Source organism: Eumetopias jubatus, unplaced genomic scaffold, assembly GCF_037043125.1.
Source record: "Eumetopias jubatus isolate StellerSeaLion01/CBP00866 unplaced genomic scaffold, mEumJub1_p1.0 scaffold_6, whole genome shotgun sequence".
Lineage (NCBI taxonomy): Eukaryota > Metazoa > Chordata > Mammalia > Carnivora > Otariidae > Eumetopias > Eumetopias jubatus.
This window is the reverse complement of record NW_028274812.1, coordinates 144395375-144420387: the sequence shown is the minus strand read 5'-3', so window position 1 is coordinate 144420387 and position 25013 is coordinate 144395375. Positions and strand designations below refer to the sequence as shown.

Genomic DNA, 25013 nt, shown 5'->3' with positions numbered 1-25013 from the left:
GTCACTCATGCAAATGGTGTGGCATGTAGGGAGCACTTAACACATGTTAAGTATTAGTATTATAATTATTGTTGGAAGGAAGTTAAATTTATATTGGTCATACGAGTGTGAATGACCTGCATTTGTTTGTTTTATAAAGTCCATGTGTCATGATCTTCAAGTGGAGAGCAGCTTTGGTGTTTGTTTTGGTTAGGTTGTCCAAATAGCTACAGACAGCTAGACTTTATTCTTTAATTAGGAGAGCTGTTTGTGAGGAAACACGTTGTCTCTTGATCTCTGTTCTAATTTGTCAAGGCGAAAATTCCATGAATTGACTGCATCTTTACACACACACACGCACACACACAAAGGAAGATTCATCAGAATTTGTGGAACTTTGAGAACTTTGGGGAAGGCTCCAAAGAAAGAGAATACAAACTCATGAGTGAAAGAAACAATGTACCTATTTTCATATTATAAGCATTTCTTAGCTAATTGATAAAACTCTAGTAGCGTATCTTCCTAAAGAAACAGTGAAAGGAATGGTAGTTACGTCCCAGCCAGGGCGCTACTTAATTCAAAGATTATTCATGGAGACGCCTGGGTGGCTCAGTTGGTGAAGCATCTGCCCTCAGCTCAGGTCATGGTCCTGGAGTCCCGGGATCGAGTCCCACATCGGGCTCCCTGCTCAGTGGGGCGTCTGCTTCTCCCTCTCCCTCTGCCCCTCCTCCCCGCTCATGCTCTCTCTTTCTCTAATAAATAAATAAAAATCTTTAAAAAATGGGCATGATCGGGCAGAGAGGGGCACAGTTGGGAAACAGTTTCTTTCCGTCTTGAACTCCCAGATGGTTCATGTCCATGTGGGGACCGCTCAGCAGGTGGGGGCGGGGGAGGCAGAGGGTGGGAGGGTGGCTGTGAGTCCGGGCTGCCGGAGCGTGGAGCTTCCTGCGTTACCATCCTGCTACCAGCAGCCAGCTCAGCAGCCCGCATCAGGTAGGACTGAGGTTCTTCACCCATCATGTCCGGCTCGGCAACGAGCCCCGCTACATTAGGCTGCTGGAGGCGGCTTGAAGTGCACCACCGATTCTCAGTAAAACTCATGCTTGTGAAGGAGGTGGAAAATTCCTGATTCATCTGACTCTTTCCAGTGACTGCAACCTGCCTGAGAACCCTCTGTTCATTGCATGTGGCGGACCACAAGCCAGCACCCAGGGGTAAGTGGATTCCAAAATTGTTCCTAGAAAAAGAACATCTTGGGGCGCCTGGGTTGCTCAGTTGGTTAAGCGACTGACTCTTGGTTTTGGCTCAGCTAGTAGTGATCTCAGGGTCCTGCGATCGAGCCTTGTGTTGGGCTCTGCGCTCAATGCAGAGTTTGCTTCTCTCTCTCCTGCTCCTCCCTCCTCTCTCTCTCTCTCTCATAAATAAAACCTTAAAAAAAAAAAAAGAACATCTTGCCCAGAAGGATGCTCAACAGACATCGAAGGCATGGGATTTGTAGACACATAAGAGGTTCAAATTCCAGGTCTGCCATTTACAGCCATGTGATTTTGAACAAGTTGCTTATTTTTTTTTTTGAGGTACAGCTTCCTCCTTTGGCAAAATAGAAAAAACGTGCCGGGGCCCCTGGGTGGCTCAGTCAGTGAAGCGTCTGTCCTCGGCTGAGGTCATGATCTTAGGGTGCTGGGGTCAAGCCCCACATCAGGCTCCCTGCTCAGGGAATCAATAAAATCCTTAAAAAAGAAAAAAAGCGCATATTCCCCAAATCATGGCCTGGATAGCGTGCAAGAATGGAGGTAAACAGCATATCAGTAAGTTGCTTGCTAAACAATAAAAATGGCAGTTAAATAGTAATATTACTCTCATTGTTATTATGCATAACCTTTATCCATATTTCACCCTGAGAAGGTCGTCATTGATGAGACAGGGTGAGGAGAAGATTTTTAGGTAGTTTCTGAGGAAGGGGGCCAGAGGGTGGTATTCCTGCTGGGGTTGTGTGCCAACTGCATGAGCTTAAAACTGTATTAATATTATAATTATCAATAAAGCAGTATTTCCTCCTGTCTGCTGCCAGGAGCTGGTTTAGGCACTGAGGCCTCGTTGTGAGCAGGGCAGAAAGCGTTCCTGCTCTACTGGGGCATGTGTCCCGGCAGGTGCATGGGCGCTCGCCAGAACTCATACATACTCTCAAGGGTTAGGAGGGAAAAGCATGTGCCACAGAGCATCCCAGCCCCGTCCCAGGGGAGCTCTCGGTGAAGAAGTGGTATTTCAACCGAGGTATTTCAGAGTGAGCAAGGGTTAGATGCTCAAACAGGACCTAGCAGTGAAGGGTCCTAGGGTCAGCAAGAGCAGAGAGAGCTTCAGAAGAACAGAAGGCAGGAAGGTTCAGTTAAGCCCTCATGGTTGGATTTACTTAAATTAGGCCAGTCTTTTCTTTCTTTCCTTTTTCCTTCCCTCCCTCCCTTCCTTCCTTTTTGGTGACTGACTTCAGTGCCTTTAGATCGGGTTTTCAGTCTCTTAGACTGTCAGGGTCCCCACGCTGGGCTGTTTCACACGCGCCCCTTTGCTCCCTCCCGTTGTGTGGGCTTCACTTCAGTCACTTGGGAAGCCTGTCCGTCTCCTCTAGGCACCTGGTTGGTACTCTCGTTAGAATGCACGAATTTGAAAATGTGCTTTTATCGTAGGATTCATTCTAGCATGTCTTGGAGATAAATCCGTATGCCCGCGTGCAGCTTCCCAAATAGCTACATTATTTCTTGACTATTTGTGGGAATACTGAAACCCTTTTTTTTTTTTAAAGTAATCTAGAAGAAATTCACAGCTTTTGAGGCTCTCGGAAGTATTTTTGATAAGGACAGGCTTTTACACGTTGGAAACATGTTCACTACAATTCCATGGGATGTCGCATGTGTTTCTCCTTCAACTTCCAGATACTCAAATGTTCCGGTCTCTCACCAGCGATCGACTTGACGTATTCTTCCAATTCCTTCATTCAGGGGCCTTGTTGCTCCTTCAGTCTGACCCATTTTGTTTGTTTCCCTTTTCAATAGCTCCAGAGTGCAGAAGAATGATTTCCATAGGAATTTGACTGCATCCCTAACCAAAGATGTTAGGAAAAATATAAGCTATACTGAAAGAGGTGTGCTCTTTAGCGTGGATTCCTGGACCTCGGTAAGAATTTTCTGCTTCCGGTGGGGGAAGGAGGGACATGCTGCCCCCATGATCTTGTCCTTACAGACTCACTGGCCCTTTAATCATTCACTGGGAGTCACCTGCGCATGAGCCACGTGACTCATGACCCACAAATATCCTTGGCCTCCAAATGTGGTTTTTTCCAGAGATGTTCTGAGATGTGAGTCTGGACCTCCGTGGCCTTGGGCGAGTCCAGTGGAGCCGGAGGTGGCCCCAGGCACCAGGGCCAGGCCTGCTTTGCCCTTAGGCAAACTGTGTCAGCAAAATGGCAGGCTCCCTGCGCAGAGCGCCATGCAGGGGGATGCTGTGTATGAAATCGGTCCGTGAGATCACCTTTTAAGTGTCAGATGTTCAAATTTGTCTAATTGGGGTGGCAAATAACACGTACTTTGCCTATAAGATAAGCTTGCATCTTTGCTGTCAATCAGAGACAGCTTCATGGCAGAGGTGGCATTTGCATTAGGCCTTGAAGAGTAGATAGTATTTCATCAGTGAGCATGTATCTCTTGGGAAAGTTTGGGGATATTTGGAGATATGAGTAGACTCGTTTGCTTGGAAAACAAGACAGGGATACAAGGCACTACGAGGGGTTTGGGAAGGGAAGCAGGCTTTGGATTGTGAAGGGCTCTTAACGTCTGGAGGGTTCATAGGACACCATCTGGCTGGTGGCCCTGGGAGTTGGGCCCGGCCCCAGCAGGCCTGCTTTGCAGGTGTGCTGTCACCCAGGGGGCCTGTAGTCACCCTGAGAAGGGCCCCACACTTGGGTTAGTGCTCTTGCTGTCTTAAAACCCCTAATAACTTAGGGGCACCTGGGTGGCTCAGTCAGTTGGGCGTCTCACTCTTGGTTTGGGCTCAGGTCGTAGTCTCGCAGTCATGGGATCGAGCCCCACGTGGGGCACCACGCTCAGCACCGTCTGCGTCAGACCCTTCCTCCCTCCCTCCCTTCCCCGCCCCGCTCACACACACACTCTCTCAAATAAATAAAATCTTTAAAAAAATTTCAAAACTTCTGAACCAGGGGCTCTGCATTTTTATTTTGCACTGGGCTCCGCGAATTCTGTAGCCGCCGTGACCTGGGCCCCCCACCACAGCACTTACCATGTTGTCCTGTAGTTACTCGAATCGGTCTCCTCTGTGGAAGGGTGGTCCCGTGGGAGAGGGGCTTTCTGTTGCCAAAGCCCGTCCTGGCACCTGGCACACAGCAAAACTGAGTAAGTGCTTCCTGGAGAGTGGGCAAGGCGCAGGGGGCATGAGGGCGAGCGTCTGGGGGCAGCCTACCAGGGGCGCTAGCGTGCGGAACCAGGAGGCACAGCCCGTCCTGCAGCCCAACCCCCCCACACCCCCGGCCGGCTCTGCCCTCCTGCTCTGAGCCCACTGTGCTCCCATCCGGGCGAGGCCTCGGAGCCCTGGTGGGGTCTCCTTCACCCTTGGGTGGATTCAGAGTTGTATCCTCTGGCCATGGGTGGGTCCTGCACAGGGCCGGATTATTCGGGACCACTCAGTCGGCACACAACCACGTTCAGAACACCTCAGATCCCACGCTGAGGGGCTTGATGTCCCTGTGCTTGGCTTGCTTCCGGCGCTTGGCAGATGACCTTTGGTGCCTAAGCAAACACAGCAGCCTCTCCATTTGGCTGTGGTTTGGAGGTATATTCAGCATCCTGGTGGTGGTGCAGTTCGTGTGGAGGAAAAATACACACACACACACACACACACACACACACACACACACACACACAGAATCCTAGTTCTAGATTAATGGATTAAACGTTAAATTGGTTTTGTTACGTTCTACGGGTTCGTAGGGACTCTCCTGACTTTGGTTCAGGTGAAGGCCCAGCTAACTCTTTGTTGCCATCCTGGCCTGAACGCTAGGGCGGCGCCTGCCCTCCCTCCCTGCATACAGGGGTCGTGATTTCCCTCCCTAATTGCTCATCCCAAGGGGTCTTACTGATAGGAATCGATGCTTTATTTTTTTAGCACTTGTCAAAATGGGTTTCCTTTAGAAAGTCTAATACTTTTGATGAGAAATAGTAGTTTCACTGATTATGCCATGTGTCCTTATCTATAATGATTTTGGGTTTCCAGGACTCCCTTACTTTTCTGTACCAGACTTTGGAAAGGAACATACGGACAATGTTTACAGGCAGCTCCCAGCAGTCATGGAAACATGTCTCCAGCCCCCTGGCGTCTTACTTCCTGTCTTTTCCCTACACAAGACTCGGCTGGTAGGTGTGAGTTTCTCCTACTCCCGAAAACTGTCCCCAGTATGAAGTTCACTCAGTCATTTCAACAAATGGTTTTGGTGGCACCTGTTAGCACCTTATATTCCAATTAGCTCATCATCAACAAAAACATTAATACAGTGGTCAAGTTACTGTAAAGATGAAACTGTCTCCTTAAAATGGGTCAAAATGTGTTTAAATGCAGGGAGCTTTCACTTTACTGAATAATTACCATGATGAAGTGTTGTAGAACAATCGCACAGCTTCGATGTTCTTCTGGGAATCTCATGACGTTATGAGTGGATAAACAGCTATTACAGTGATTGGGGTATCATCACTTCATAGGACAAAAGCCGAGCACACCACAATAATTGTGTACATAGAATGTTGGGGGTTCCTCTGAGTTTCATGATCAACCCAGACCAAGCCCAAGTATATGGCGGTTTGGGGGAAACCTTTTTTCAACCACACTTCTCAGATCCAGATGACATTGTTTCCCTTGGAAAGATCGGGTGACAGCCCTTCTTTTTGGGAGGCCACTGATGCTTTCAGCCCCAGCACAGGCGATGGGGGGTGAATGCTGTGTTTATTGGCCAGTCCCCTGTGCATGATGGCTCTTCTTGGCCACCTTCCTGACAGAGCCAAAGAAGGTCTCCTGCTGGGCTTGCTGCCACGGGGGGATGGGGGGTGGTGCAGAGGTCCCTCCCCAGCTTGCAGCCCAGGCAGCCAGGGAACAGCAGTGTGTCCGTGGTCAGTGTGTCCGGCCCCTCCCACTGGGCGGCAACCCCTTTAGAAACAACTTCTGTCTTTTTTCCTCTTTTTCCTTCTGTGCCACCATGGAGTCCTTACGTGGCCATGAGAACTACAATAAATAACGTGATTTCTGGTCTTTCTAGCTGCCCCAACAAAGATCTTTGGACCTTTGCTCTATAACCGGTGGGTCATAGACCCTCATTTGGAAACATCCACTAAATATGACAAACATTTAATTTCTTCACAATACAAGGTACCCTGTGCAGCTATGGTAGAAATAACACGGTGTACGTAACACACGTTGGTCTCAGGCTCCATCCTTTTCCGTTTGTTACCTGGTCCATCAGAAAGCTACCGGCGCCCTTGGCCGGATGCAGATTTCCTGTGCTCCCCGGTGAGCCCAGGATCGCGCTTCGCGGCTCTGGGTTTGCACACAGAATGTGATGCTTTGTGAAGATGCTTTTCGCCTGCTCGGGTCATAAGGTTCAGAAATGCCCAGAGGCCTTAATGTGTCCAGTGTTCTTGTGTTTCTTGGAGAGCAAGACCAAATCACACAAACCATATAACCTCAGAAGTGGACATTCTCCACAGTCAGGGTGAAAAAAAGCAACAAGAGGGAGTGCTCTAGAGAGAAGCAGGCGACCGTCTCGCCCATGGCTCTCCATAGATACTGGACGGGGTGTTCTCTCTTCTCCCCACAGGGCAATGACCTCGGCTGACCTCAACCAGGACGGGCTGGGGGACCTGGTGGTGGGTGCCCCTGGCTACAGCCGCCCCGGCCACACCCAGGTTGGGCGCGTGTACCTCCTCTACGGCAGCGAGCTGGGCCTGCCCCCCATCGACCTGGATCTCGACAAGGAGGCCCACGTGACCCTGGAGGGTTTCCAGGTGAGGCGCCCGGCTCTGACTTTCCCTTCTCGTGTCCATAAGCCACTGCCTGTCTTGCGCGGCAGGTTCCCCAGAGCAAATAGCCCATAAACGGCTGGTGGCCTCTGTCTGTGGAACACTCGTCATTTTTAAAAGCCTGTTGGCCCAGGACCCGCCCGAAACACAGCTGCTGTTTATTCAGAGCTGCTCTGAGTCACCAGTCAGGATGTGATTTCTTGAGAGTACACCCCTCCCCTGCGACTTTAAGCCTCCCTCTTTTTATATATGAATTTTTATTTTGTAAGAACGTTAGATTCACAGAAAAGCTGTAAAGACGGTGCAGAGTTCCCAAACACCCTGTACCCGGTTTCCCCTAAGGTGGCGTCTTACGTAACTATGGTGTCAATGTATCAAAAGTAAGAAACCAACTCTGGTACGTGACTCTTCCTAAATTCCAGACTTTGCTCAGATTTCATTCCTTGATCTTAAGTGGTGATGCATCCCCAGAAAAGCCCCACAGTGACTGTAGGAGACAGGCTCCACGTGGAGGCAACGTCGCTCCGCCTCGGGACAGCAGGAACCTGGGCTGGCATTAGTTACAGGAGCAGGAAGGGGGGACCAGGCAGGGGGGACAGGTAGCCTTGCGACTGGTCACAGGCGAGCTCGGGCGCTTCGGTGGGACTGCGCACTCCCAGCAGCAAGCAGCAGGGGAAGGGACTTTATGTCAGACCGTGGTTTTTATCCTGGGGAAACCACTAAAGCTTTTGTTGTGGAGTTAATGCTGTGAGGACAAAACAAGATGACATGCCTGGACATACTTTACACATGAAGGGTATGGGGTTAAGGACCGGACAGAGGAGTCCTGAATCTGAGAGGTGATCCTCAGCTGGCTGGCCAGTGTGTGAGGTTCCACAGTCCCAGATGGACAGCATTTTCTGGAACCTTCTGCCACCACATGAGAACGTTCCAAAATAAGTTTACCCATTCCTGTTGCCTTTTTTTTTTTTTTTTTGTAAGATATTTATTTGCCGGAGAGAGAGCATGCACACAAGCAGGGGGAGCAGCAGACAGAGGGAGAGGGAGAAGCAGGGAGCCCGATGCGGGGCTCGATCCCAGGACCCTGGGACCATGACCTGAGCCGAAGGCAGGCGCTTAGCCGACTGAGCCGCCCAGGCGTCTCTGCTGCTTGACGGAGCCGTGCCCTGTCAGTGGTGGGGCTCCCGCCGACCGAGCTCGGCGCGGGGAGGGGGACGCACGCTCTCAGACACGCGGGCCGAGGAAGGGGCAGCGCCGTGCTCACTCGGTAACGCAGTCACCGTGTTACGGCCGCTGAAGGCACGGGTGTAGCCTAGGCCTGTCGCGAGCCTTTCTGTGTCCCCGCCTGGAGGGGGAGGGGGAGGACGATTGGCCTCAGGTGTGGCTCTGCTTGAAGAGTCTGCCTGTCGAGGAGCAGCGGCGACCGCACGAGGCTGGCCTCGGCCGCCCGGCGTGCTTAGCCCCGCTGCCCCACCGTGCCGCGTGCCCGGAGCAGCCCTTTCTCGTTCGTCAAGTTCCCGCCTCGGAGGAGGGGCCCTCTCCAGAGGCCACCGCACGCCAGGTGCAGCCCGATGGGCCGGTACACGAGCGGTGTGGGTTCTGGGCCGCGGGTACGTGCGTGGGGCCCACCTCCACTTGCGCAAGACCGCTCACCGTCGGCTCCGCCGTGAAAGAGGCCCGAGGCGTGGCCTTGCGGTCTGGGCGGATTCTGGAGAGCAGGAGGGGAGACAATCCACCTCGGAAGAGAAGGGTCCCCGAACGGACTGGGGCTTCCCTCCGTAAGCCGCGGGTGTGGGGTGGTGAGCGCCCCTGGCCCGTGCGTGTGGGTGCCGGCCGCAGGACGTCCTGTCGCCGTGCCCGGCGCACCCCGGACGTTCCGAGAGCTCGTCGCGGGGTAGCCGTTGTTGCTGGTGTATGGGGCTCTTGTTTCGGATACTTTCCAAGGGAGCCTGGCCCTTCGTGTGGGACCATTTTCGAAAAACCCAGAACTTGCGAGAACGGATCCTTCTCTTTCTGGCACCTCCTCGTCCCCTCCAAGGGGACACCCAGCGGCCGGGGCGCGGATGTGCTCTGGTCGCTGCGGAGTTGTCCCTGGGCCCTCGGCTTCCAGGTTGGGTGGCTGGGTCCCGGTACCCCAGGGAGTCGCCTGCTGTTCTGGAGGCCGTGGCTCAGCCCAGGGGGGGGGTCACTGGTGCCGCTTCAGCCCTCAGGTCGGTTTGGCTCGGCCTTGGCCGTGTTGGACTTCAACAAGGACGGCGTGCCTGACCTGGCCGTGGGAGCGCCGTCGGTGGGCTCTGAGAAGCTGCTGTACACGGTAAGCAGCTTGGGGGGGCGGGCTGGGGGGGGGAGGCGGGGGCGGCTGGAACGTCGGCGGGAAGCAGCCAGCCACATGAACCGGGCCCGCATTTGTGGGGAGATGATCTCAGCCCCGTTTGGGTCCTTGACCTGACCTTGGGTTACCCGGCGGCGCCTAGTTCCTGCCTCCCTGGCCTTCACTTGCCCTCCTGGGTTTCCCGATTTTACGCCCCCTCCCTCCCACCAGGATACTGAATGGTGGTGAGGGGGACAGGGGTTCCAGCCACTCGAGCGCCCCCGTCACCACCACAAAGCGGAGACCTCCCTGGATCCCTGTGCCCTGGCCGAGGTCCCGGGTCCCGCGGCGTGGGCGCTCGTCTGCGTGGGCCCCGTACACGGCAGGGCACCGGCTCCTGCACCCTGTGTGACCCAGAAGGTCAGAGGCCCCTCATCACCTCTACCTGCCACGAGCTCGCTTTTGTCCCTGTCTCCTCGCTCTCTGCTTCCAGACTGTGAGCCGTTTGTCCTCTCTGGACCCACAGGCCCCCTCGCCTGAGGACGTGTGGAGAAGGTCTTTCCTCCCCTTCGTCCTTGAGGAGCGACAGGGCACCCACCCGGGAGCTGACATCAGCCCCTGGTGTAGGCCCCATGTCACTGTCCCCACACCACAGCCTTTCCCTCTACTCTAGTCCCTTCCACGCTGTGGTGTCACTGCCCGTTGACCAGGTTTTTGGGAGGACAGAGTGTGGTCTGACTTACCACGGTCTTCCCTGCGCCTGGCTCGTGGTGGAACATAAATGCTGCTTGAATGAGTGAGGATGGAGACCGGCAAGTTATAAGATAGGAGCTGGTTCTGGACAGGGAACGATGGCGCACATGCGTCTCAGGGCTGTGGACACCGACCACACGGCGTGTCGTGTTCTGAGGAACCACGGCCGGGTCGGGGAAGGCCTCGTGGGCGAGCCAGAAACAGAGCTGGCCTTGCGCGGGGAGGCGAACGGGTTGTCCAGCCGGTGCACTGAACAAGCGTGTGTGGTATGCACAGATAGGAGTGGCCGTCTCAGTGTTGGGGGCTCCAACACGCTGATGCAAAGGACAGACATAAAAACCACTTCAGTCCTGTTTCCGTCTGTCGCTGAGCTCCCAACTGTGGGGACTCGGGTGATTCAGGCCCTTGTCCCCCCCTCTCCGGTCATCTGAGTGACTGCCCCGCGGCTTGCCTTCGCCTAGGGTGCGGTGTACGTCTACTTCGGCTCCAGACAAGGAGGAATGTCTTCTGGCCCCAACGTCACCATCTCCTGCCAGGTACGGGGACCCTCTGGGCCAGGGCCAGACCTGGCCGCCTCCTGCAGTCCGCCTTTGAGCGGGATGTGCTCTCCTGGTTCCCCTACAGGACACCTACTGTAACTTGGGCTGGACGCTGGTGGCCGCAGACATGAACGAAGACGGCGAGCCCGATCTGGTGATGGGATCCCCTTTCGCGCCAGGTGGAGGGAGGCAGAAGGGCATGGTGGCTGCATTTTATTCCGACCCCAGCTGGAGCCACAAAGGTAGTGTTTGTGAGGAGGGAGCAGGAGAGGGGCGGGGGGGGGGCGGAGACCTCCCAGCTCTAGTCTGTCCTTGTGCCTGTGGGCTTCTGTCCCATCTCCCTCCTTCCACTATCAGGTCATCTAAATATTTTTTTTAAGATTTTATTTATTTATTGACAGAGACACAGCGAGAGCAGGAACACAAGCAGGGGGAGTGGGGGAGGGAGAAGCAGGCTCTCCGCCAAGCAGGGAGCCCGATGTGGGGCTCGATCCCAGGACCCTGGGACCATGACCTGAGCCGAAGGCAGACGCTTAACGACTGAGCCACCCAGGTGTCCTGGGTCATCTAAATTTTCTAGTAGAGTATCTACCTTTATCATCCAAGTGATACGGGTAAAATTACTGATACACAAAAAAGGGGTCCAACTTCCAGGTCCAGATCCGAAGGGGGCCCGTAGGTTGTTGGCAAAGGCTTTCCATGGAAGCCTAGGAACTCGGAAGGCATCCCAGTGATGCTCCGACCTGCCCGCTGGGGGCTCCGTTTATATCGCATCCTCCACCCCACAGAAGTGAGCTCCAGAAATGTGCTTGTCCTATGAAGCGTAGGATCAGTTTCTGACACTGGGGCTCCCTGGGAGCAGCTCGGGGGTACAGGGGAGCTCTGGCAAAGACTCTGCCCGCCCCTCCGACCCCAGCAGCCTACCACGCAAGGTAAAGGGCACTGGTTGTCTCGTATAGAAAAGCTGGGCGTGGAGGCGGCCAACTGGACGGTGCGGGGCGAGGAGGACTTCTCCTGGCTCGGCTATGCCCTCCACGGGCTCCGCATGAACAACACAAGCGTGCTGCTGGTGGGGAGCCCAACCTGGAGGAACACCAGTAGGTGAGTGCTCCCGTGGGGGCCGGGGACCCCGGAGCGCGAGGGGCAGGTACCGGCTGCTGCGGGAGCCCGCCTGGGGGGCTCAGACCCCACAAGGAAAAGCTGTGGCTCTGCGGCAAGGTGGTGAATTCTCAGAAGCTGAAACAGGAGCTAGGAGGGGGATGAGCCTGCTGGGGCTCCCGTGACAGTCCCACGGCCTGGGTAGCAGAAGTCGCGGGAATGCATCTTCTCCCGGTTCTGGAGACTAGGAATCCGAGGGCGCGGTGTTGGCGGCGGCAATCTCGAGGCCTCGCTCCTCGCCTTGCAGGCGGCCACCTTCTCCCGGCCTCTCCTGGGTCTGCGCCCGTCCCTGGTGTCTGTCCTTACGAGGACACCCGGTCCTGTTGGATCCAGCCCCACCCCAGTAACCTCAGTGTAACATGATTGCCTCTTTGAGGCCCCGATCTCCAAATATACGTATTCTGAGGTGCTGGGGTTCGGACTCCCAACATGTGGATTCCGGAGGAACACGATTCAGCCCGTGGCCATGGCCCTCCCTCTACCTGCTCTCAGTGCGGAGGCAGAGTGGTGAGCCTCACATCTGCAGAGAAAGCCACCCCGCTCCCCTGCCAGGATCTCAGGATCGCGGGCGCAGAGGGGGCTTGTATCCCCGGGGCCCTGACTAGTCGGCCCGCTCTTCTCCCGTCTGTGTGTGCTTCCTTCCAGCCTGGGCCACCTGTTCCACGCTCACGACGAGAAACAGAGCCTGGGGCGGGTGTATGGCTATTTGCCCCCACACCGCCAAAGCTGGTTTACCATTTCCGGAGACAAGGTAAGGCTGCCGCGCCCCCCACGGAGACTGGGCACCAGGGAGAGCTCTCGGAGCTGCATGGTACTGACGGATGGCATTTCGCAGACGATGGGGAAGCTGGGGGCTTCCCTGTCCAGCGGCCACGTGCTGGTGAACGGGGCCCAGAAACAAGTGTTGCTGGCTGGAGCCCCGACTCACGGTAGGTCACGCGCCGGGAAACGTGGCTGCGTTTTCAGTCGGGTGGCTCCTTGACCACATCCTGTGGGGGGAAGGTTGTGAAATCTGGAGCCAGACAGACCGGACTGTGAGTATTTCCTTTTCTCGGTAATAGCAAGCGGCATAACCTGGGGGAAGTTACTTAACCTCCCTGAGCATTAGTATCTTCATCTGCAAAATGCAAATTATACTATCTACCTCAGAGATTTGTTGAAAATCCCTCATGAAAGTAACCAAGCGTGTTGTTAAAGCTCTAGTCTCACCGAGCTTGGAGCACGGTGGGGGGGGGGGGGTTCAGAAAATTCTGTACATCAGTTCACCGGGACTAGGTCTGCTGAGGACCTGTTAATAAAACATCACTTATTTTATGGGAAAGTTTTAAAAAGCCAACAAAAACTTACTCCTTTCAGGAGCCTGGGTGGCTCAGTCGTAGGGTGTCTGCCTTCGGCTCAGGTCATGGTCCCAGGGTTGTGGGATCGAGCCCCGCATCGGGCTCCCTGCTCGGAGGGGAGCCTGCTTCTCCCTCTCCCTCTGCTTGTGCTCTCTCTTCAATAAATAAATAAAATTTTAAAACCTTGAAGATCTACTCCCTTGAAGATGATCAAAGTGAATCATGCTTATTGTAGAAATTTGTGAAAATAAAAGATGTATATAGAAATCACCCCTTATCCAGATATTTAAAAACTTAAGCTGAAAAGGATGCTCCCAATTATTCACTATTGTGAATACAGTCTTCTCTCTCGAACATCGATGTACAGAAAACTCTGCCTCCTAAATAGTTTTTAAAATATCCTGGAGAAGGAATTCCTGGACTAGAGGGTCTACCAATAAGGCTCTTCTTACATATTGTCAAGTTATTTTTCAGGAAGATTTTTGCACACATTAGAAAAATAAGCAGAGTGGATTGGGCAAAAGAATGGCTACGTGTTTTTTTCCTTTCCTTTCTTTCATTTTAACTAGGCTCCACGCCCAGCGTGGGGCTTAAACTAAGCACGGCTGGGAGATCAAGATGTGTATGCTCTGTGGACTGCGCCGGCCAGCGGCCCAGAAGGCTAGATCTTTCATTGCATGATTAAGGACACAGCACTGTAACCCCGGATGCGGACTTAGCTGGAGTAGTGGGGGTTCCCCCTTTCACAGAGCTCTTTCCAAACTTTCACAACACCCATTAGTGATTTTGTTTGTTTCACTTTTCTACTGGAGTGCTGTGATTAGAGCTTTCCAGACTTTGTTTTAATGTCCTTCCGGTCTTGGTATTTTCCTGTTACAAAATACTATATAACAATATAAAAAGGTAAATTTACATATCTGTATTATATACAAATTAACCTTATGTATTTATTTATGAGAAAGACAATCAGTATCCCTCAGTGCAGTTTGGGCATCCCGGCTCTCTGGTAACAGACTCACTGCACTTTGAACGGTCAGATGTACCTGCGGGGAGATCCCTGAGGGCGGTGGTTGGGAGCATGACCCCGTGAGGCCTGTCCCTTTCCCCCGGAGCCTAAATATTTAGTGGGGATTTTAGGGTGCTGATGAGTAACTGTGAAGTATCTTCAGTATGAAAACGATGCTACTCAAACATGGCGAGGCTGAGATGAGGTGGGCATTCCTATGGTGCTGGTGACAGGTGGACTGATGCTGCCCCTTCCAGAAAGGTTTGGCAGAAGGGCAACAGCCTCAGAGATACTCATTCCCTTGGATGCTGTTTGGACCATTTCTAAGAATCTGCTCCAGGAACTATTCCAAACTGCAGGAAAGGATCCCTTTATCACAGTGTTAATTAAAACAGCAGTTAGAAATGGCCTAAACGTAAAACATATAAAATTTTATAATCTGCAACAATCTCCATTTTGCTTAATACACATGTGGGTATCAAACTCCAGAAAGCAGTATATGTTCTAGAACTTCTTTATAATTTTTGGGGGGCATTTTCCACACCTTTTATGATACATAAAAAGTGTTGGCATTCACAAGTTTGACACTCAAGATTTTCGACTGTTTCACAGTAATCCTGAAAGTCAGTGATAATGGAGAAGTACGACTTACAGTTTTTCCGAGTTGCAAGTATGAGCCACAATGCAAGGCGGTGTCCCTGCCCTGGGCCCGTGAGGGAGTCCGGCTGGTGAGACGGACTGTACGACGGCTCTAGCCGGAAGTCACGGTCAGGTTCTGGAAGGCCGCGGGAAGAACTTAGTCTGTCGGGTTTGTCGGGAGTGTGACGCGGGCAGTTTGCGGTGTAAGGGGAGATGGAGACTCCTGCGGGGTCAGAGCTGTCTGATGGGGTACCCCACACGTGCCCCACGCCTGGGTCTCCGTGCCCAAGCCTGCGGCACCTTCCCACTGAAGATGGCTGGCTGTGATCCTGAGCCGCTGTGTCACTTGAGGCATGGAAGGCTGAAGGAAGACTAGGGCTCCATTCGGTGCTTTGTCTTCTCTTCATTCCTGGGATGGCACCAGATACTGTGCCCTGATTTATTTTTTTTAAATATATTTTTTAAAGATTTTGTTTATTTGACAGAGACACAGCGAAAGCGGGAACACAAGCAGGGGGAGTGGGAGGGGGGAGAAGCAGGCTTCCCGCGGAGCAGGGAGCCCTATGCGGGGCTCGATCCCAGGACCCCGGGATCATGGGATCATGACCTGAGCCCCGAGGGCAGACGCTTAACGACTGAGCCACCCAGGCGCCACCCGCCCTGGTTTATTTCAGATGAGGTGTCCAAAATGGCGTTCCTGACCATGACCTTGCACCAGGGCGGAACCACTCGGATGTATGAACTGACCCCCGACACACAGCCTTCTCTGCTCAGCACCTTCAGCGGGGACCGCCGCTTCTCTCGATTTGGTGGAGTTCTGCACTTGAGTGACCTGGATGGCGATGGCTTAGGTGGGAAAGGAACAGGGCCTCTGGCCAAGAATCGAGTCCCTTTGCTCAACAGACTGGTCCCCTAATTGGATCATGTAGCCTCTGCCCTCATAATGAACAGCTCAGTGGCCCAAGGGCCTTTGTCTATTTCGAGTTAGGCAAGACCAGAGCCAAGTGAGCTAGACTTCCTGAAGGCGGTAACAGGAGAGCCTTCAAGAGGGTGGGGAGGGTGGACTACGTGAAGGACACACTAATCTGACCTGTGGGCGGTTGGGTTAGGACAATGGAAAGCATGACAGGAGGGAGACCCTGTGGTTTCTATGGCTTGCAGATGAAATCATCCTGGCAGCCCCCCTGAGGATCACGGACGTCACCTCCGGACTGCTGGGGGGGGAAGACGGCCGTGTTTATGTCTATAATGGCAAACACATCACCTCCGGTGACATGACAGGCAGATGCGAATCATGGATAGCTCCGTGTCCTGAAGAAAAGGTAACGTGCCCGTACAAAATCTATGCCGTGTTGGCAAAGGAGGCTACCTGATGCCTCGTAAAATGGCGTCCACTGCAGATCCTCGAGTTGTTAGCTGGACTGTCCGCGGTCAGGACACAGTCACATGCCTGTGTGTGTAGGCACAAGTGGCCCTGGGCTCTTGGCAGGTCTGCAGCGCGGTGCCTGTGGCTGCAGTCTCTGGACGTGGTGTCGGCTGCTTCGCTCCCAGCCCGCCGCCTGGATGGGAGCCCACGGCAGAGAAACCAGGACCTGGCCACTGCAGTCTCATCTTATTTCCTGTTTCACTGCCTTTTTAAAAAGATCTTATCTGAGAGAGTGCAGAACAAGAGTGAGCACAAGCAGGGCCAGGGCCAGGGCCAGGGCCAGAGGGGTAACGGTCCTCACGGAGCAGGGAGCCCGACGGGGGGCTCATTCCCAGGACCCTGGGACCATGACCTGGGCCCAAGGCAGACGCTTAACTGCTGAGCCACTAGGCACCCCTGTTCCTTTACTCCTTTTCTCAGGTGGGTTTCCTTAAGGGTTCCCTGGGCATAAAAATCTTCTACCGAGAAGTACATTCTGCAGAAATAATTAACCTTTTGACGTATATCCTTCTGGTATTTTTTCCTGACCTTAATGGCTCTCACTGTGCATTTTACTCTGTGCCTAGCACTATGCTAAGCACTTAGAGATCTCGCCCTCCCTCCCAGCCCCTTCTTAACTCACATCAAGGCTGGTAAGTTGGCACTATGCCCAGTGGGGGGAGAGGATCCGAGAGGAAGATGCTCTGGGTCACAGTGCTCAGAAATGAAAGGATGGGGCTCTGCACCAAACCGGTCTCTTCCTCACTACACTGTGTGAATGTATTTTATTAGCTGCGATCTGTTGTACACAATTTGTAACCAGATTTTGTCTTACTGCCCTTTATGCCTGCTTACATTCTCCTACAGTAGATTTCCCAGCTGCCTACTACTCTGTGGATAAGCCACAGTTTATGTAAACAATAAATATTAGTATTAGCCCCTTAGTCCATTTCATTTCAGTTTTAAATAAGGATACACATATTCATGTATAAACACCTCTGTGCATCCATTGCCCTGAGCTAAGTTCCTGTGTCAAAGGGCAACAAAGCGCAGGGCTTAGAGTGTGGAAGTGTGCATGTGGGGCTGCAGTTAAAACCCGCCACAGTAACCAGTCCCTCTCACCCTTTCCTTCCAGGCCCAGTACGTACTGGTTTCTCCTGAGGTGAGTACCTCCTACGGGAATGAAGAAAGAAAAACCATGAAGGTGCCCTTTCCCTTATTTTTTAAACTGATCAAATATGGTATGTCTTGCAAAGACCATTAACAGCCCCTGTTTTACAGGCAAGTTCAAGGTTTGGGAGTTCTGTGGTCACCGTGCGGTCGAAAGACAAGGTATGAGGCTTGCACTCCTGGCTAAGGCTGGGGTGCGGATGATCTCATTTTATTGTTCAGATTGTGTTTGAAAAAGAGGAACACAAAAAAGGAACATCCACACACAGTCCCATCACTTTCCCAGTTTCACCCCCAAGGGCAGAGCTCGGCAACTTACAGCCCGCGGGCTGCCTCGAGTTCTGTACAGCCCGTGAGCTAAAAATGGTTTGTTTAGATGGGGGAAAAAAGGAACGAAGTTTAAATTTGTGTCCGTGGTTTCCTCGGACCACGGCCCCGGCCCCGCACGTTCTCAGAGACTGCTGTCCCACGGAGCCTCACGTATGAATACTGGCCAGGGCCCTTCAGGAAACCTTGCAAACCCCTGCCACGTCGGATAGCCACCGTTAAATGTTTTCTTCCAGACTCCTGGGGTTTCTGTAGGACTCTAGGGACAAACACACACTCTTCTCCTGTCGCTGCTTCCTGCTCGCGTACTCCAGTGTATCACGCTTCCTCTCAAATACAGGTGGAGCGATCTTCTTCAGGGCTGCAGAGTATGGTCCAGATGCACCCTATTTTATTTGGTTCACTTTCTCATATTTAAAATTATTTCCAGTTTTCTTATTATTGTGAGCATTCGTGCACAGCTGTATATTTTTATGATTATGCAAATATCCCTGCTAATGATATTCTTGGAAGACTGCTGGATCAAAGGGTATGCACATTTTGGATTCTAATGGATACAGCAGTTAAAGGGTTTATCTTCCAATCTCCAGCTAGACCACTGAATGCATGCCTTCGTTTACTCTAGGATAGGATATTGCATAGAACTGTGCAGGCTCTGAGACAAAGTCCCCACCTTTGAGGAAAAACACCATTTATACACATGGGAAGTAGAATAAAATACACATCAGGATAGGATTAAGGACTAAAGAGTGGAGTGGACCTGGCTGCAGTTTATGGGCATTCAAGGCCACTGCCCTCTGGTGGCCCACAGTTCAAGTGGCCCTTGCTTGAATCTATTCCAGAAAAAAAAAACGATGGATTATTAAGTTTATGGGGGGAATCTCAAAAATTACATCATAAGCTGGGCTTACTCTAATGATTTTATTTATTTGACAGCGCGAGAGGGAACACAAGCAAGGGGAGTGGGAGGAGGAGAAGCAGGCTCCTGCTCCATGTGTGGGGCTTGATCCCAAGACCCTGGGACCATGACCTGAGCTGAAGGCAGACGCTTAACCTTAACCAACTGAGCCACCCAGGCGCCCCAAGCTTGGCTTACTCTTAAACCTCATTTTCCAAAAGTTAGACATTATCAAGTACCCATATGAATTATACAAAAATTTATACATCTGTCAACCCTTAGAGATCTGTAAGTAATTTAGTCGATTCATTTCTGTACATTGCAAGTTCACTGTAGTGAACGTTCACATTACTTCACTTTCACTACACCCACCTGGGATTGTGGCCCTGAAGGACCAAGTTAGTTCAGTTCTATTGACAAGTGGACATGGACAGTCTGAGGATGAGGAAAGTGGCCCCTGAAGTGAGCCCCCAGCAAGGGGCTGGAGTTGGGACTCAGCCTGCACCTGAGTCGAGCTGCCTGAGTCCGCGTCTCTGCAACCTCGTGGCACTAGCCCCCGTCTCCACCCCCGTGTCACCCAAGCACAGCAGGACGCCGCGACTAGGGCAGGAGCTTCCCAGGCGTGACCAACAGTCCTGTTCTCTGTCCCCTACAGAACCAAGTTGTCGTTGCTGCTGGAAGGAGTTCTTTGGGAGCCCGACTCTCCGGGGCACTGCACGTCTACAGCTTCGACCTCCATTAAAGACTTCACTACCTTTCCCTACTCTGCGTCCCCTCCCTGTGCCGAGTCATCTCCAGGGTGAGCATTCTGGTGGCAGAGGAGCACATCCAGGGGAGCCCGGGTAGATCCTGCTAGAGGTGGGGCTCCTCGAGTGGAGACAGGCCTCTTCCCAGGGAAAGATGACAGATACTCTGCTTACTCGTGTCCCCTTCCAGCGCGTCCTTCTTGCTTCCCTTGTATTGAAACCTGGGGCTCAGACCTGCTGTACAATTGCTTTCCCCTTCCACACAAATACCTAGGGCTGATGCCTGGAAAGGACTCTCTGGTTAGCTCTTAGGAAAATCTGTCCATTTCTCCTAAAAATGTCCTTTTAAAATTGGTGACCCATTCCAATCAAAATGAAATAGAAAGCACAGTATACAGGGAAAAAGTGAGCAGAGAAATAGTACAGTGAAAAGTAGGGGGGGTGAGGGAGAACCTCACAACTCCACAGGGTTTCAGAGAGTGAAGGACAAATATAAAACTAAAAGCTCACCTTTTAATGCCCTCAACTGCTTTTGTAGAAGCGGCTGTTCGAACAGTTGAACCCAGTGACTGCACGGGTTCTGTGTCCTTTACGAGGAGTCCGTGTTGTGCTGGGCTGGTACAAGCCGTGCCCACCCCGCCAGCAAGCTCTCTGGCCCGAGGCCAGCGCCTGGGAGGGAAGCGGGCGCCGGCCTCTCTGGTTCCCGGGCTGGCTGGGATTCATCTGCAGTTCCTACAGAAGGGCATATCTGAGGGAAAGGAATCGACCCAGGCTTCTAGCTTCACTGAACATGTGAAGGCGTTATTACGGATTCTGTAGCAATCAGGGAGCAAAGTAACTGATGACAAGAACCCTTTTTAGCGTCTCTAGAGGCAATGTAGAGAGTGGTTCAAAGAAGACAGGAATCCAGGTGAGGAGTTAAGTTAAATTAGAAATCAAGGGAAAGCTACTCGAGTTAATACTGTGAGCATAAGGGGAGTATGGAGGGAAAAATGGGCACACACACCTAGACAGCACCTCGGATGACCCGTGATGGTCCTCTTAAGTGTGCAAGCTGCCGGTTCCCTAGGGAAAAGCAAAAAGCACAGACACCCTTTGGTTTCATTTGGGTAACAATGAAAGGGGCCAGAATGACTTAACGGACGTCTACGTGTAGAACATGCTGATAACTGCAGCGTACTGGGCCTTCTCCTTAGAAGTCTGTGTTCTCACACCACCATTGCTAAAGAAAGGATCTGCTTCCCTGACCAAGAGGGCCTGTGTTGACACACAATCATTCTCAATGTCTAAACATACCAGACAGAAGCAAGTTCTCACGTAGGATTTATACAGGATATTTAACCATCTTAATCCCATATTCAAAAGTGCAAAGTTGTATTTCCAGTACCAAAGGTCGACCTGGATGGCAAAGATGTACAAACTGGCCTACAGAGTCCAGTGCATTGCCCCAGAGGTGGGTTACATTTTAAATCTAAGTACTAACTGTAGCTCTAAGCTCTAAGCATGGATTCTGAAATGCTTAACAAAAATGGAAACACCTTGTAGGGTTTTAATCTCTCATTAACACAAATCTGAGCTTAAAGGTCATGGAGTTACTTCAAGATGTCAAAACACATGTACATATTTGCAATTTTTCTATTACCTGTGTATGTAACAACTTGCTTCAAGACTTCACGATCAACATGGTTTCCGTGCCTTTGAATCACAGACCTAGAGAGATGTGGAGTGCATTTGGGAATGAACTGCGATCTCTGAATGCCCTGTCCACGCACCATTAGAGCACCTCCATGGTATTACTAAAGTAATGAAAGTAAATCCTGAGATTAAAGTTTGTTAGATAACTATTAACTCCCAAGGGCGCCTGGGTGGCTCAGTCGGTTAAGCGTCTGCCTTCAGCTCAGGTCATGGTCCCAGGGTCCTGGGATGGAGCCCTCCATCGGGCTCCCTGCTCCACGCAGCTTCTGCTTCTCCCTCTCCCACTCCCCCTGCTTGTGTTCCCTCTCCTCTCCCAAATAAAATCTTTAAAAACTCCAAAAATAAAGCTGTGTAAAGCTGTGTACAACTCTTGGAATAACGTGCCCAAAAGGTTTTTATTTAGTGGTTATTTCTCACAGTCTGTTTGCTATCTTCTGCCACATTTCCTTAGAGGCCTTCCAAAAACAGTCTGTTAAGAATATCATTCCTTGACCTTGTTAAACAGGGAATAAGACTGCTTGCTCGTTCACATAACCAAACACTTGTGCTCAGTGATTTTAACTCAAAATTTAAAATCGCCTAACGTCTTAGGTAAGAAGCATCCTATCTGCAAAGCAGAGCGAGTTGACATTTTGAAATCTTACTGGTTCACCAGTAACTTCTCTACATCAGACTTAAGAGGTAGTTGTATTTCCGTTTTGTTGAGGAAACATGACTCCTGGAAAAAAAATTTTACCCAAGTCCACAAACTCAAACCCAAAGGAAAAAGGCCCAGATTCTGTGCCTGATCAGAGTCAAATCAAACCCCTTGGGCTTTCAATTCTTCCATGTCACAGCGAAGTCACAGCAGCAGCAGCGCTCTGAGGTGTGAGAAAGCGGAGTGTCCCATAAGATCGAAAGGTTATCAAAGACACTTTGGCTTCGGTCATCACATTTATGACCCTAGAGAGTTCTGTATACCCACATTCCGACACCCACACCTCAAAGCGTGCCCCTGACCACAGGGAGGTGCCAAGTGGGCCACTCTGTGCTGAGACCAACCCAGCCCGGCCACCTGTATCCTCCAGCTTCTAGTGGCTTCTTCTAACCACACATGGGAGTGGGGAAAAGTACAACTCCATCCTCTCTCAAACCAGCTACTGGAATAGCATTTTTACTCCCATTACCGAACTACTTGGTAAATGGACTCCTAAACTGCCTCCTATGACATCCTATTACAGTAGCAGGTAACCCCAACATTATCAGCATACAGATTTTACTAGTATTACATGTGTAGTAGAAGAGCTGCTCTGGACACTCTGAAGTTTGAACCTCTGAGGTGTAGGCATACAGATTAACTGGGCTACATACACTTTCGGGGGGTGGGGGTGGTTGAGGGAACCTCCATCTACTCTCAAAGACAGGGATGACCTAAGAGCTACAAAACAGTAACAGGATGGAAATAGTTTTCTTTCAACATCACTTCCAAAGGCTTCCATTATAGCCAAGCAGAGAAAATAGTTTCAGGAGTCAAGAGAATAAAATCTTAATACAAGAAAATACAGTACGTTAAAGGCTGATTTAAAGCACAAACTTTCAGAGTTCTTTTATGGATTTTGCTACCTTAGCTGACACAAAGTTCCCAAGAACATGATCCCCTTACTAAGAACTGCTACCTGATCTCGTTCACTGTGGGCTTATCAAGTTTTCAGGCTTTGCTTGGCCTGAGACATGTATAAATCAGAAAATCTATACAATCTATTCTCACATGTCTATAAAAACAGCATTTTAAGGTTTTTGCTTCTTTCCTCAATTTTGAAAATGCAGTTAAGTTCCAGCATTGTGGAGTGCCATCACATCTGAAAGAGTAGCAGAAGTTTCCTGTGACTACCATGAAAAGTAACCCAGTCTCTCCGTTTTGATGTCTCCTAACGGTCTGTCAGGACGCTCCTGCCTGGTCCGAGACTGTCGGGCTGGAAGCCGTGCTTCATTTCCAGCCTTCTGTCCGCTTGAAGGGACTTCTTAGGTAAAGAGGCCATCTAAATAGAGCAGGAAAATTAATCATTTTACTGTGGGTCTGTCTTAAAAGAAATGCCATGAGTAAAAGGAAAGGTGATTAGCAGATAAGGGGAGACTACAAGCCCTGTGTCAGTACGCTAAGTACTCATTCCCGGTGTAATGGGAATAGAAAGGTAAGAAAAAGGGTAAACTTTTCTATCTTTTCTTAATGAGAACGCTACATTTTCTACATTTCAATCTGAGTTATGACAAAGCCTGCAGAATTGCCAACATCTGTCCAAATGCAGAATGCTCATCCCAGAGTGATGTATTTTGCATAGAGCACTAAGCTGTTCACCAGGCCAGGCACTGTACTAGTAATAAGTACTTTCCACAGCTTATTTAACTCTCCCACTAACACTATGAAACTGCTGACACTGACTTGACTGACAGATGTGGAAATGAAATAACTTGCTCAGGGTCACAAAGCCGGTGACAACACCAGCTCAGGTGGTCGGTCTGCCTGCAGAACCAGACCATAACCCTTGGCTACACTGCTGCGACCCAGACCCTTCATACCACGGGAGGCAAAGGAGCTTCTAGTTGTCGTCCCAGGAATGACAGCAAACGCCTCCAGATGAGGCCACTTCCCATAAACATAATTCCTGTAATCAGCCAAAACACTCTGTGGTCCTAAAAGAGAACGAGTTAATTTCAATCACAAAAGGTCAGGTTCCTTAGCAGTACAATTCCCATACTATGGTTGCCCCAGAGCTTAAAAGAAGCTTTTTTTTTTTTTAATTTAAAGATTTTATTTATTTGACAGAGAGACACAGTGAGAGAGGGAACACAAGCAGGGGGCGTGGGAGAGGGAGAAGCAGGCTTCCTGCTGAGCAGAGAGCCCAATGCGGGGCTCCATCCCAGGACCCCGGGATCATGACCTGAGCAGAAGGCAGACGCTTAACGACTGAGCCACCCAGGCGCCCCTTGAAGAAGCTTTTGTTGTTTGTACAGCTCTTCCCTATAGAAAGGACCGAAGAACAAGCCTTGATAGCACCCAGAGAATCAGAGAATAAATAAGAAGGGAAACATGATATAAAAGGGCTTCAATATTTTAAAATCATTTATTTACATGTATACAAACATTAATAGTTATAATCACAGAGGACATACAACTGAATTTAAATTTTTTGCTTATAGCCACAGCTCCTAAGCTGTGAGCTGAGGTGTCCTGGGTATCACAACACCCCAGATTATTTTAAGTTTTCAAGGAAAACACAATGACATCTGCAGAAGAGACCTAGCTACTTCATAAACAACTTGTTAGGTAACATCACAGAAACTACAATGTCATAAACTTTTGGTCTAGTAATCCTCTAAAAAATTACTAAGACACTAGACACTAAATGCATCATGAACCAAGAAAGTTTGGCAACCTCTGACTTACAGTAAACATTTTTCCTGTCATTTTCAAGCTTGTACTATTCTGGCAGTGTAATGTTCATGCCTTGGTGGACGGAACCACAGACCCCCACCCCCCCGCCCCGGGGAAGGGATCCCATCTACAGCTACTAGCTGGCTATCAGCCACAGCCCAGGTAGCTCCAGAGAGTGAGACCTCCCCTGCCCCAAAGACAGTGCTACTGTCTTTGCTGTAGACTGGTTCTACAATCCACCTATGAATAAAAATCTGAAAATGCCAAAATGTGATAAACTAGGGGGGTTAAGTTCCAACCAAGTTTGAAATTTCAAACACAAATTGTGGGAAGATGGCACAGTAGGAGGACCCGAAGCTCAACAGGTAGAACCAGACAACACATCAGTGTAAACCCAGAAAATGACCTGAAGACTGGCAGAACAGACTCCATAAGTAAGTGGGAGAAGGGGCCACATCAAAGAGGGCAGAAAGTACAGAGACCTGGTGGGGAGCTAAATGAAACTGTGGGGCTGCCCATGGGAGGAAGGAACTTGCCAGGACAGAGAAGGGAGAGAACCAGACTACTG

The 25013-nt window shown here is 51.0% G+C and overlaps 2 protein-coding genes across 10 annotated transcripts in view; one reads left to right on the top strand and one right to left on the bottom strand.

Annotated features, from left to right (window-relative positions):
* The window catches only part of GPLD1 (glycosylphosphatidylinositol specific phospholipase D1), a 55392-nt gene extending 34019 nt beyond the window's left edge, over positions 1–21373 (top strand). The window contains exons 11-25 of the mRNA XM_028107512.2: positions 1128–1193; positions 3027–3147; positions 5257–5396; positions 6848–7034; positions 9253–9363; positions 10575–10649; positions 10738–10894; positions 11612–11753; positions 12456–12561; positions 12646–12739; positions 15467–15643; positions 15954–16114; positions 17333–17359; positions 17479–17529; positions 19248–21373. Coding sequence (XP_027963313.1) covers positions 1128–1193; positions 3027–3147; positions 5257–5396; positions 6848–7034; positions 9253–9363; positions 10575–10649; positions 10738–10894; positions 11612–11753; positions 12456–12561; positions 12646–12739; positions 15467–15643; positions 15954–16114; positions 17333–17359; positions 17479–17529; positions 19248–19334 — 1702 coding nt within the window. The 3' untranslated portion in view covers positions 19335–21373. The remainder of the gene's footprint in view (positions 1–1127; positions 1194–3026; positions 3148–5256; positions 5397–6847; positions 7035–9252; positions 9364–10574; positions 10650–10737; positions 10895–11611; positions 11754–12455; positions 12562–12645; positions 12740–15466; positions 15644–15953; positions 16115–17332; positions 17360–17478; positions 17530–19247) is intronic.
* The window catches only part of MRS2 (magnesium transporter MRS2), a 35592-nt gene continuing 28130 nt past the window's right edge, over positions 17552–25013 (bottom strand). For 2 of the 9 annotated variants that reach the window (XM_028107510.2, XM_088024140.1), the window contains 2 exons: positions 23590–23703; positions 17552–23051 (listed from right to left, as the gene is read on the bottom strand). In XM_028107510.2, coding sequence (XP_027963311.2) covers positions 22941–23051; positions 23590–23703 — 225 coding nt within the window. In that variant the 3' untranslated portion in view covers positions 17552–22940. Of the gene's footprint in view, positions 23052–23589; positions 23704–25013 lie in introns of those variants that run through there. The other 7 variants (XR_015768398.1, XR_015768396.1, XR_015768397.1 and 4 more) reach the window with 7 other exon arrangements.